General features: G+C 43.2%; 2 protein-coding genes across 9 annotated transcripts in view; one reads left to right on the top strand and one right to left on the bottom strand.

Annotated features, from left to right (window-relative positions):
* Positions 1-7,743, top strand: part of LOC132403734 (ankyrin repeat and SOCS box protein 13-like) — a 46,604-nt gene extending 38,861 nt beyond the window's left edge. For all 5 annotated transcript variants that reach the window (XM_059987372.1, XM_059987368.1, XM_059987370.1 and 2 more), the window contains one exon: positions 649-7,743. In XM_059987372.1, the coding sequence (XP_059843355.1) occupies positions 649-776 (128 nt within the window). In that variant the 3' untranslated portion in view covers positions 777-7,743. The remainder of the gene's footprint in view (positions 1-648) is intronic.
* Positions 1-13,782, bottom strand: part of LOC132403735 (uncharacterized) — a 65,889-nt gene that overhangs the window by 31,354 nt on the left and 20,753 nt on the right. For 3 of the 4 annotated variants that reach the window (XR_009515331.1, XR_009515333.1, XM_059987373.1), the window contains 2 exons: positions 7,961-8,117; positions 7,447-7,504 (listed from right to left, as the gene is read on the bottom strand). The gene's annotated coding sequence lies outside the window, so the exon portion shown is untranslated. Of the gene's footprint in view, positions 1-4,295; positions 4,355-7,446; positions 7,505-7,960; positions 8,118-13,782 lie in introns of those variants that run through there. The other variant, XR_009515332.1, reaches the window with a different exon arrangement.

The following is a 13,782-nucleotide window of genomic DNA, read 5'->3' as shown; positions in this document are numbered from 1 at the left end:
GAGAGTTCCAGGGTTCTGGAATTGTGTGAACCCTGGTGGGCTCTGTTTCTACATATCAGAATCAGGTTTATTATCAGAAATGGAAGCGATTCTGCAAATGGTGGAAATCCAGAGCAACACATGCAAAATGGTGGAGGAACTCAGCAAGTCAAGCAGCATCTACAGAAAGGAACAAACAGGCAACATTTTGGGCCAAGATGCTTTATCAGGACTGGAAAGGAAGGGGGAAGAAGCTAGAGTAAGGAGGTTGGGGAGGGGAAGGAGAACAAACTAGAAGGTGATAAGTGAAGCCATTGGCAGAGGGGAAGAAATTGTTCCTAAAACATTGAATGTGTGTCTTCGGGCTCCTGTACCTCCATCTTTATAGTGGTAATAGGAAGAGGCCATGTCCTGGATAGAAGGGCTCCTCAATGCTGGATGTCACCTTTTAGATGCATTGCATATCGACTTGGTTCAGACCTAATAGTTCATTGGAAGTGAAATTTGGGGCATTTATAATGCTGGAGTGAGAGTGTAACCATAGTGAATGAATCAGAGAAATTGATTGAGCATGGTGGGATATTGTGAAAGAGCATTCTAAAATATTAAAATATTTTTGGATTGTACAGTGTTGGATCATTGTTATTAAAGGTTATGTTTTGACTCCAGGTACACCAATGAGCTTGGCACATCACTGCAGACTGACCCTGAGGAAGAGTCTTGGTCCTCGAAGGTTGCAAGATATCCACCAGTTAAACATTGCCCCAAGACTTATCGACTACCTTTGCTACAACTGAGTACAAAATACTAAGACATCTCAAAAAAAAAATGGACAAGCACTATTGAGAATTAAATGTCACTTCGATACTTGCTTTGTTTGGAAAGACAAAAAAAGTTCTGGGCAAAAAAACGAGACCATTTGGCCCATCCTGTTCATGTCAGCTGTATGAAGGATCTCCCACTGACCTGCTTACAGGGTGCACTGAGCTAATCAGAGATCTCTTATCTCCTTCCAAAGGCACTTCACGTTTATCTCCACATACCAGCACCTCAAGAGTTAAAATGTTATTACTGTTTTACATTGCTGAGAGTTTTCCAGGCAGCAGAAGAAAGTATCTTAACCTCTGGCAGGTTGATATATTTAAATCTGGCGTCTATAATTTAAGAATTTTAAAAACTTGTCGCCATTTAAGTCTATGTGCACTTTTTCCTCTCTTGACAGTATGGAATCTGTCAAATAAACTGGGGCCTGGGAATGCTCACTGCAGACAATATGTAAACACAGTTTTCTTTCTCAAGTAATAGCAAAGCAAACAAAGTCTATTTAGGGAATCTATTTATAAAGAGTCTGATGCATACAGAGTCTGTGACTGAAGAGGTAGTCACTTGCCCTGCTTAAATACATAGTGATCCTTCTCTGGCAAAATACAGTGAGTTGTACTCTTAAGCTGTCCGAAATGAATGTAGAACTGTACAGCAGAGTTACAGGCCCTTCAAAGTCAAAGTAAATTAATTATCAAGGTACTTATATATCACCTTGTACTACCTTGAAATTCGTTTTCTTGCCGGCATTTACAGGAAATATAAAGAAATACAATAAAAATCTATGAAAATATGTACATAAACAAAAACAAGCAACCACTCTGCAAAAGAAGACAAACAGTGCAAATTTAAAAATTATAATAGAGAACATGAGTTGTAAAAGAGTCTTTGAAATTGAATCTGTAGGTCGTAGAATCAGTTTGGAGTTGTGAGTGAAGTTGACCATGCTGATGATGTAGGGTAAAATCCATTTCTGAATCAGGTGGTGTGGGGCCTAAGGATCCTGTACCTCCTGCCTGATGGTAGTGAAAAGAGAGCATGGCCTGGATGGCAGTGGTCTTTGATGATGGATGCTGCTTTCCTTGTGGCAGCGCTCGCTGTAAATGTACGCAGTGGCGGGGAGGGATGTGTTGGAGTGGGTTGTAGCTGCCCACCTTATCTATGTTAACCATCTACCCCATCTGCCTGCACATGATCTGTCCCTCAGTTCTCCTATCTGTTCATGTGTCTGCCTGAAAGCCTCTTGAGTGTTGCCATTGTATCTGCTTCCACCACCTCCCTTGCCAGTAAAAAGGTTTGCCTTGTATATCTCCTTTAACCTCTCCTCCTCTTCCTTTAAGGCTGTGTATTATGCCCTGTAGAATTTGACATTTCCACCCCAGGAAAAAGATTCTATCTACTCTGTCTATCCCTCTCACAATTTTATTAACAAATAGCAGGTTGCCCCTGAGTTTCCAATGCTCCAGAGAAAACAATTCATGTTTTCCCAACCTTTCTAATCAAGGCAACACCCTGATAAACCTCTTCTGCACCCTCTTCGAGGTCTCCACTTTCTTCCTGTAATGCAATCATCAGAACTGCTCCAAATGTAGCCAAGCCAAGGTTATACAATTACAACGGGACCTTGCTTGCATACTCAACTCGCTGACCAATGAAAGCAAGCTTGGTGTACGAGTCCTCTACCAGCCTATCGAGGATCTCTATGAAACACCACTGCTCACAGAGCTCCTGGGTGTTGACAGCTCAGAAGATCTATTCTGAACCCAGCATATTGATGCAATTACGAAGAGGGCACACCAGTAGCTATATTTCATTAGGAGTTTGAAGAGATTTGGTATGTCTCCAAAGACCCTAGCAAGTTTTTGCAGATGTTCCATGGAGAGCATTCTAACTGGTTGCATCACCATCTAGCACGGAGGGACCACTGTACAAGCTTGGAAAAATCTGCAAGAGGTTTTAAACTCAACCAGGTCCATCATGGACACCAGCTTCCCTGCCATCAAGGACATCATCAAAGAGCGATGCCTCATTAAGGACCCTTACCATCCAGGACATGTACTTTACTCACTGCTACCATCAGAGAGAAAATACCGGAGCCTGAAGACACACACTCAATGTTTTAAGAACAGCTTCTCCCCCTTCATCAAGATATTTCTGAACGCACAATGAACCCATGAACACTACCTCGCTATTTTTGTTCTCTGTATTATTTAGTAATTTATGTTTAAATTATATTTATTTATTATAATTTATAGTATATGTATTGCACTGTACTGCTACCACAGAACAAATTTTGTGACATATATCAATGAAAATAAACCTGGTACTGATTCTAATTCAATCAGAATAACAACCCTCCATCACTTCTTTCTGTCTTCTATGGCCAATCCAATTTTTAATCCAATCTACCAAATCACACATTTGCCCTTTGAATGTGAGGACAGTGTGTGACTCCGAGTGGATTGAAAATATGCTTATCCAAGAGTCCCTGAAATATCCCTAATGTATCAGCTTCTACCACCCCGGCACTTACCATTCTGTTTGTAAGAAAAAGCTGCCTCTGGCATCTTCCTTAAACTTGCCTCCACTTGTGTTAAATAGATGTCTTCTGGTATTGGGCATCACCACCCTGGACAAAAGTCTCTATCCATACCTCACCATCTTATATCTACCAAGTTGCCTCTCATCCTCCTTTGCTCCAGGGAGAAAAGCCCTGGCTCATGCAGAACCTTTTGCACATCACTTGACTGAGTGAAACCTGTGCTTGCCAGCTCATGGCTCTACCTGATGCTTACTTTGTGATGGGAGTTCATAAGAGTCTTCACCAACGTCAATACCTCGCTGTTGTTTCAAGCCATCCTGACATCAGTATGGTAGTCAATACTATACTGTCTCCAAAACTGAACTTCTATACCAGCCTCCTCCTCTGTGTAGTCCCAGTGAGACCCAACCACCAGTCATATCGGTCAATGGGGTAGCGCTGAAATGTTCTGACACTTTCACATACTTAGGAAGTGCTGTGACCAACACCAACTCATCAGATCTGGAAGTTGAGAAGAGAATTCAATCAGCTACAAAAGTCTTTGGTGCTTTGCAGAAGCAACTTTTGTCTCACCACACTATTAAAATGGCAAACAAGGCCAAAGTGTATAATACACTGTTTTACCATCTCTGTTTTATTCAACTGAAACAATGACATTGTATCGGAAGCACATGAAGAAATTGACCAAGACACAACCCAGGCATTTATGCCAAATATTACATATCAAGTGGCAAGAGAGAGTACCAGATGTGGAAGTGCTCAAACACACTGAGGCAGTCAGCGCAGAATCGCTCATTGCAGCTTCTCAGCTGCGTTGGACTGGCCATGTCACAAGAATAAGCGATGATCGCTTACCCAAAGCTGTTGTCTACGGCGAGCTACATGAAGGAAAGAGGAAGCATGGTGGTCAGAAGCTGTGCTCAAGCGCCATATGAAGCACACTGACATGAATGTCAACACCTGGGAGAAAGATGCTTTTGACAGAAGTTGGCGCTTTATTGTCAATCCCAGCTATTGAGGAGAAAAGGCAGAAGAAATATGAAGCAGGTCATGAACGTAAACATTCGGTGCTAGACCAGTCAAATCACAAATGCAACTGAAGTGGGAGACAGTGCTGGTCTTGTGGCCCATAAACGTGCCTGCAGAGACTAATCTCTTAGCACATCAACATCGAAGTCGATGGACAGCCGAAGAAGAAGTCAATAAAGAGACTGCATGCTAGTCAGAGGCCTCAACAAACAGTCTATGGCTTCAGTGCCTCCATCATTACCTCCCCCAATGCACCCATCCCACCAAATCATCTACCAACCTATCCCTGCATGCCAAGCAAAGCCTGACTAACGCTCCTGGCCAACTTTAGGGCTGGGTATTTTGAAGCTCCTGGATGGAGATTGTGGTGAATGGTGCATTTGCTGCAGGTATGAATTGAGTAACTCAGGTGTAGTAAGGTGTCACTGACATGGCCAAGTGTAGTGTTAACTCTCCAATATTGGTCTCAGTATAATTCCAATTGCTCTTGCTGTCTGACAGACATAATGAACTAGGATTGGAAAAGGATTGAAGCCTTCAAATAATTTCATGTTAATGTCATGGCCAAGAAAGCTTACCAATGCCTCTACTTCTTTGGCAAGTCCATGTTGACTCTTAACAATTGTTTTCAATGTACTTTATTCTGTCATAGAGAGACATAATTCTGAGTATAACATCTGAGTGTGGTAACTGCTCGACCTGTGACCATAACAAACAGCTCAGTACATCGCAAGCGCCAACTACCTTTCTATGAACTCTCTCTATGCTTCTCACTACCTTACGGTCTGGACATTAATGCAAAGAACATTATTAGAAACAAGTCCATGGTAGTGCAAGAAGTGGTTTGTGATGTTCCATTGCTGCGATAGGGTTAGGGTTGCGCAGGATGTAGGAAAGTAGCTGTTTCTGAACCTGGTGGTGACTTTGGGTTTCTGTACCTGCTACCTGACAGTAGCATCAAGGAGAAGGCATGGTCTGGATGGCATGGATCCTTAATGATAAATACTGCCTTTTCAGGTAGCACCTCCTACAGATGCTGTCAGTGGTGGGGAGGCTTGTGCCCAAGATGGGCAAGGCCGTGTGCTCAACTCAAACTTCAAGTTCAAAGTGCATTTATCATCAAAGTATGTACACTATATACGACCTTGAGATTTGTCTCCTGACAGGCAGCCACAAGACAAAGAAACCCAATAGCACCCAATAAAAAAAGACTAAACAACCAATGTACAAAAAAAAGACAACAAATTGTGTGAACAATAAAAGTAAGCAAATATCATTCAGAACTAAAGATCACGGAAGTGAGTTCACAGCCGTGAAGCCAGTCATCACTGCTGCTGGTCCAGGAGCCTCTCAGTTTTGCGCCACAGCCTCGGTTCAGTGCAGAGATGAGTAAACCACACAAAGCAGCGAGCTGGACACTGGCCTGTCCCTCACCTCCAGCCCCAACACCCTGACCTTTTCAATCCGGCCAAACATTGGCTCTCCCTTGCTCTCGGACCTGGGCCCTGCCACTTCAATATGCTCTTGGGCCCAGGCCCTGCAGCCTCCATTTGGCCTGACCTTTCCAATCTGGCCCGCTGCTTAAACAGGTCAAACATCATGTTCCTCACTCTCAGGCCCAGGCCCCACCACCTCGACTCTGCCCCACTTTGGCTCACTTCACCTCACTTCAAATCGTCTCCAAGTCCACTCCAGCAATGGTCAAACATTGGCTTATTACTCACTTTCGGGCCTGGGCCGTGCCACCTTGATTTAGCCCATACACTCCACGCTATAACTATCCTGTACCTTTGAGACTTCAGTTCACACCACAAAAATGCCAGGTCGTGCAGGCAATTCAAAAGCTCAACTGCAACAGGGAAGTTACAGGAAGTTGCAATGATCATCGTCCAAACAAAGTGTGATTAATTGCATAACTAGTAGTTTTATTTGCTGCGGGTAAGGCGTTGGTATGTTTCACCGATGCCATCTTAGACCAGACTCTCTGCAGCCTCTCACTTTCCTGCGCATTGGAATTACAGTACCAGGCCATGAGGAAACTCGTCGGGATTCTTTGAGAAGTGCATCTGTAGAAGTTTGTTGCATAACTGCTTCACATTTCAATTTCCCCACTTCAGAGTCAGAAAGGATGCTTCTTAATCAGCCTCCTGCCAATCCTCCACCCCTATTCTTGCTGAGCATCGATTGAAACATATGTGGTCTAGAAGTAGATAATGGCCAGCTGACTGCATTTGTGGTATGATTTTAGTTCTTGAAGAGCCTCTGAGGCAAGAGGAGCACCTCCACTTGGTGGGAGGTAGAACCATATCTTTGTGTCATTGCCTCCTCCCATCCAAAAACAGGGAGAAGGCCTTTGCCTCAATATTCCTCTTGATCTTACAACAAATTCAAAATGACCATGGCTAGGTGTCAAGCTAGGTGCTCTTAGGGACACCTTACTGGAGCTTCCCAAAGGACCAATGTAGACCTTGTAAAAGTACTGCAATCACTCAAGTGCAGTATGACGTTCTCCTAAGGGAACAACATGTTTTGAGATGTTAGGGGTGGATCCCCTTAATGGAGAACCACTGTGCGTGACTTTGTTTAATGGGAGAGGCTGATACATTGGCACACAGCCCTTGACAAATTGAAGACAGGATCCAGTGGCATGAAATGAAAGATGACTGAGGACCCTTCCGTACTGCAGCCCTCCTCCAACTTCACCGCCGTTGTGATGTGTCATCTCCACCGTTGATGCTTTGGTTGGATCTCTCCTTATCTGGAACCTCCCCCTTGACTTTATCACCATGGGTAACCCTACCAGTAGCTAAGCATCAGATGGCTAAACTCCAGACAGATTCAGTCTCAGGATCTCAGGAACTCATAATCCTCTCCACCACAACAAGGTTACGATCCTTGGGGAAAAAATTATGCACAAAGCCTTGAGGACCCCCTGGCCTTTACCTGCCTCTTCACTCTTACCTACTCAACTAATTGGGATCTGAGTGGGACTGATGGTCTCCTGGTATGCCACAGAGGAAAATCTACAACCCTGTTGTTCCCAGAATATTTTAGAGAAATAGATAATAACTCACCCAGGTATTGTCACTGAATATCATGCAGTCACAGTTGGATGGTCACTGACATAAGAGTCTTTTCATAAAAAGAAATTAATATGCATTAATAGAATTGCTAATGTTAAGTTTCAAGTGTTGGAATGATGTCTGTAAATTAATACTATGTGCAAAAAAAATCCTTTGAAATATTCAAATGCCTTGTTGCTAGGCAGTGCTGTACTTGTCACAATAGAACGAATTTCGTTTCAGCCTATGTTTGTAAGTAAAATTTAGCCAATTGGCAGTGAATTAAAGTTTAAAATTAAAAGTAAACAATTGGATTAAAGTTCAATTAGGCAGAACTGAAGAACTCCATTCAGCACACATTGCCTGTAGCAGTTCTTTGCAAGCTGCCACAGTTAATCCTACACCCACAAACTTCTGCTATTTGAGTTTCCCTGGGGATTTTCACCATTCATTGTCCTGCAGGAGGAATGGTACAGCTATTGGAGCCAATCCCTCAGAGTTTCGATGACCCAGGCTCAATTCATACCTTGGGTGCTGTCTATGCGGAGTTTGCATGTTCTTCCTGTGACTGCATGTATTTCCCCCAGGTGCTCCAGTTTCCACACTCATCCACATGTTGTGCAGATGGAAGGTCAATTGGTCATTTTAAATTGCCAATAGTGTGTGTGGCTGAGTCGTTGAATCTGCAGGAATATGGGGAGACTTAAGATTAAAATCAGCATTATTTGTCACATGAACATCAAAACAGAATAAAATGTGTCATTCGCATCAACGACTAACACAGTCTAAGGATGTGCTGGGGGCAGCCCACAAGTGCCACGTCACTTCTGGTGCCAATATACCATGCCCATAGCTTACCAACCCAAACCCTAACCTTTGGAATGGGGATAAAAATTGGAATTGATTTAGGATTGTTGTTAATGGTCAGTGGGCTGAAGGGCTTGCTTCATGCTGTATCTCTTTACAGACTGTGTTTGGGGAGGAGTGAATTCTTGACTGTTGATGCATAGGGTATTGGTATTGGTTAGACACTGGGATAAAGTGAAAAGCTTTCGTTTTACAGACAGATCATGACATACATTATGTCAATGTAGTTAAAAAGAAAAGAGAATGCAGAAAATAATGAGCAGGTAGACAAATGAAGGGCAAAGTAAAGGGTTTAAAGATGAAATATTAGTTATATCGACAAAAGGATAAAAAATCAGAGATGCGGCAACTTTTCTCAAATCAACTGCCTCGGCACCAATTATGAGGAATCTACCTCCCCCTTCTGTTGACCTTGGGTGAGGATGTGAAAGAAGCAAATAGAAAAAGAGATCAGATTATAAACTAGAATAAAGATTGGTTTTATTTATCACAAGCGCATCAAAACATTGAAAAATACAGTGGCACAAGAGATTCCGGAGCTGCTGGAAATGCCGGAGGAACACGCACAACATGCCAGAGGAACTAAGCAGGCCGGGCAACATCTATGGAAATGAATAAACAGTCAATGTTTTGGGCCGAGAACCTTCATCAGGACTGGAAAGGTGAGGGAGGCAAAGGAGGACAAACTAGAAGATGACTGGTGAAGCCAGATGGGTAGGGGAGGTGAAGTAAAACACTGGGAGGTGATAGGTGGAAATGATAAAGGCTAGAAAAGAAGGAATCTGAGAGGAGAGGAAAATGGACCATGGGAGAAAGTAAAGAAGGTGGAGCACCAGGGGGATGGGGGTGATAAGCAGTGCCTCTTCCACCTCAGGTGACTGAAGAAGTTTGGCATGAGCCCCAAGTCCTCAAGACCTTCCCCAGGGGCACCATTGAGAGCATCCTGACTGGTTGTATCACCGCCTGGTTTGGGAACTGCACCAACCTTGATCGCTGGGCACTTCAGAGAGTGGTACGGACAGCCCAGTGCATCTATGGATGTGAACCTCCCTCCATTGCAGAAGGAAGGCCTGGAAGATTATTGGGTACACCAATCACCCCAAACATAAACTGTTTCAGCTACTTCTGTCTGGCAAACAGTACCGCAGCATTATAGCCAGGACCAACAGTGGACAGTTTCTTTCTACATGCCATTAGACTCTTAAATTCACATGTCTACATTGCAACGGAGTCATAACGCAAAGATTTTTTACTCCCTCGCATTGTGGGATGGATGTAAGATTTAAATTCCAATAAAGTTATCATCATAGATGAAGTAAGGGGGGGGGGCCAGAGTGGGGAATTGAAAAAGAGTGAAGTTGGGGGGCAGAATTACCGGAAGCTGCAGAAATTGATGTTCACGCCATCAGGTTGAGGGTTACTGGACAGAATATGAGGTGTTGCTCCTCCACCCTCCCTGAGAGTGGCCTTATGGTAGCAGAAGAGGAGGGCATGGCCCGACATGTCAGAATGGGAGTGGGGATTCAAATTAAAATGTTTAGCCAAGAGGAAATCCTGAATTTTGTGGATGGAACGAAGGTGCTCGACAAACTGGTCCCAGAAGCTACATCAGGTCCCTCCAATGTAGAGGAGGACCTCACTCTCTGGCATCTTCCCCCTTCCTTTCCAGTCCTGATGGAGGATCCCAGCCTGAAACGGTGACAGTTTATTCATTTCCGTAGATGCTGCCTGATCTGCTGAGTTCCTCCAGCATTTTACCAATTAAATTGAATATGGTGACATGTCAGCATATACGAGGGAGATTGAAAATTGATATCTGTACCTGGCTGGAAGCCTAAGAAAAGATTATTGGACATATATGGTGGGAAAGCACTAGATCCTTTTCCTTGCAGTGCAGTTCCACGGCAGTCAATGCCCATTCAGTGCGCATTATAAAACATACAAGGAGAAGCTTTTTAACTACTGATGTTTGCGGTTGAGGGGACAGTTCAGCAGGACATGATCTGCCATAATGCCAATACCAGCGGCAGCCACTAGGTGGCTGCAAGGAGCTAAACTGACTTCCACTCTCCATGGCTGCTTTGACACATTCAGGCCAGCTGAGATAAATTCATCCAGTGCACAGTAAGATTTTAAACTCAGAATCAGAAGCAGGCTTATGCCACTGACGTATGTCATGAAGTTTATTGCTTTGCAGCTGTAGTATAGTGCAAGACATAAAAATACTATCAATTACAATGAGAAATGTAAAAAAGTATGTAATACAGAAAGAGAGCATAATAGTAAAATAGTTTTCATGGGCTGTTTGGAAATCTGGTGACAGAGAGGATGAAGCTATTCCTAAAACATTGAGTGTGTGTCTGCAGGCTCCAGTACCATGTCCTTGATGGTAGTAATGACAAGAGGGCTTGTCCTAAATAGTGAGGGTCTTCAATGCTGGGGAGGCTAGTGCCCATGACAGAACTGGCTGAGTTTACAATTTTCTGCATTGGTGCCCACATGGCAGATGGTGATGCACCCAGTTAGAATATTTTGTGGAAATCTCCCAGCCTTTGGTGACATACCAAATCCCTCCAACTAAGATCTTACTCATTTGTGAATCCATAAACTTGTGATGCTGCAAGCTTTTCATTGCACCTGTGAACACATGTATTTGTGCAAATGACAACAAACTCAATTTTCTCTTTTGGTACATTCAAATCTCACAGTTCAAAGTAAATGTATTAATGTATTATTGGAGAACATGTCACCATGTACAATCCCGGGATCCATTCACAACTGTATTTGCATGGATTCCTCCGTTTGAAAGAATCCTTGCAGGTTGTTTCAGTGATTGAAGAACTAATGATCCTGGAAATATTAAATTACAATAAAGATTTCTGGAAATGCTCAGCCGGTGAGGCAGCTGGTGAGGGAGAAAAAAGTGTTAACATCTCACTTTGAAATCATTAACATACACAAAATGCTGGTGGTACAGTAGAGTTGTGGCTAGCATAAAACTTTAGTGAGCTGAGTTCAATTCCCACTTCTCTCTGTAAGGAGTTTGTACGTTCTCCCCGTGACTCTATGTGTTTCCTCCGGGGGGTCTGGTTCCCTCCCACATTCAAAAGACGTAGGGGTCAGTGGGTCAATTGGTCACTTGGGTGTATTTAAGCAGCAGGGGCTCATTGTGCTGGAAGGGCCTGTTACCATGTTGTATCCCTAAATAAAAATAAATAAATAAGGTCGGGCAGCATCTAGGAAAATAAACAGTTGATATTCCAGGCTGAGACCCTTTATCCGGACTAGAAAGGAAAGGGGGCAGAAGCCAGAATCATTAAAAAGGAGGCAAGTTTTAAACTGTAGAGCAAGGCTGTGTTATAGAGAAGAATGAAAAAGTCCCGATATAATGGTGCAGGTGAAACACAATGGTAAATGGAGCCATAAGGATCAAATAGCCTGGAAGGAGGCCCTTCAGCCCATCTGGTCAATGCTGACCATTATTTACTCTAATCCCTTTTTACTCTCTCCATGTTTATATCTATTCCCCTTAGATTCTACCACTCACCTATGTTGTGTATTTAATATTTCAATAATATTTGAGTATTCTTGTATATACATCAGTTGATTAAGTATACTTATTTTGATTAAATATTATATTTAAATATGGAATGTATACGTCACCACGCTACCATGTGATATGTCTGTGGTCCACTTAAAGTAAACACAAAGTTAGACTCACATTCCTGGACTCTCGTGTCTTCCTTTGAATTAGTTTAATATTTTGAAGAAACAAAGCATAACTACTTACAGATTATAGTGCATTTAACCTACCCACAGGGAGAACATGGACAGCGCTGGAGGTCAGGATCGAACCTGGATCACTGGAGCCGTGAGACAGCTTCTCTACTAGCTCTGGTGCAGTGAAAGCCAAGGAGCAACAAAAGTCATGTTGGTGGAAGGTGGTAAATAAGAAGAGATGATTGAAATATGTACCAGGAGAAAGGTGAAAGCAAATCACATGTGAGATACAATGGCTGAATACATAGAACAATACAGCACAGTACAGGCCCTTCTGCCCACGATGTTGTGCTGACCGTTTAACCTACTCTAAGATCAGTCTAACCCTTCACTCCCACATAGCCCTCCATTTTTCTATCATCCACGTGCCTATCTAAAAGTCTCTTAAATGCTCTTACTGTATCTGCCTCTACCACTGCCCCTGGCAGGGTGTTCCACACACTCACCACTCTCTGTGTAAAAAAAACCTACCTCTGACATCCCTCCTATACTTTCCTCCAATCGCCTACAACTACCTCTGTTTAAAATGATGAAACCATCAGATCAGCATCAGACGAGTGACAAACACAGCTAATGTTTTAGTTTAGTGCCATTTTGTCAGGACTGGAAAAGTTAGGAATTAAACAGGATCTATGGCACGGTAGCACCTTACAGGACCAGCAACCCTGGGTTCAATTCCTGCCGCAGTATGTAAGGAGTTTGTACACTCTCCCCATGACCAGATGGATTTCCTCCAGGTGCTCCAGTCTCCTCCCACAGTCTAAAGATATACTGGTTGGTAGGTTAATTACTCAATGTAAATTGTCCGGTGATTAGGCTAGGGTTAAATTGAGGGTTGCTATGCAGTGTAGTTCAAAGGGCTGGAAGGACCTGTTCTGCACTGTATCTCAATAAATAAATATTTAACTAAATAAACTGAGGAAGAAGAGGGTTTTATGATTGAGGGGAAACCAAAAGTGAACTGCTGCAAGTGGTGGTCATGTGGTTGAAACAGCAACGGAAGTTTAGGCTGGAAATACCAAGAGAGGATGTGGTCCAAAGTCTTCCAACATAAGCTTGTCACAGACCAAAAGCATCCTGGCATGGATCCGCGTGGGTAAAGCAGAGTCCTAACACATGTCCTCTGCCACCTTGTCTCATCAAAGTGAGAAGCTACTCTAAACAGAACTCTGAATAAATCACCTCAGTGACCTTCCAAATAGAACAGTGGGCAGCAGACTTTGAGGTGTCCACGTCTCTGGCTCCATTAAGATTAGGATCATTTCAGGTTTGTTGCTGACTTCATCTTAAATCAAATTCAGAAGGTTCTTAGTGATGTAGCGAGAGCGACACTGTGTATATGTACGTGCGTGTGTTTATGCCACAAGCAACATTTTGATTGTCTGTTGTCCTAAAGTGATCACTAATGTCCCCATTTTCTCATTGCTTGTTGCTATATTGCCACATGGAAGTGTGGTTGAGAAGGTGAGAGAACGAGATTAAAGAGTGATTGGCTTTACTTGTCATATGTACACCGGAACATAGACTGAAACGCCCCACCTGCATCAAATCAAATCAGTGAGGATTGCGCTGGGCAGCCCACAAATTTCGCCATGCTCCCAGTGCCAACATCGCGTGCTCACAACTCACTAACCCTAACCTGTACGTCTTTGGAATGTGGGAGGAAACCAGAGCACGCGGAGGAAACCCACACAGTTACAG

The sequence above is a fragment of the Hypanus sabinus genome, chromosome 13 (genome assembly GCF_030144855.1).
Source record: "Hypanus sabinus isolate sHypSab1 chromosome 13, sHypSab1.hap1, whole genome shotgun sequence".
In the NCBI taxonomy this organism is placed as follows: Eukaryota; Metazoa; Chordata; class Chondrichthyes; order Myliobatiformes; family Dasyatidae; genus Hypanus; species Hypanus sabinus.
The sequence above is the reverse complement of the archived record's forward strand: the minus strand, read 5'-3'. Positions and strand labels throughout refer to the sequence as shown.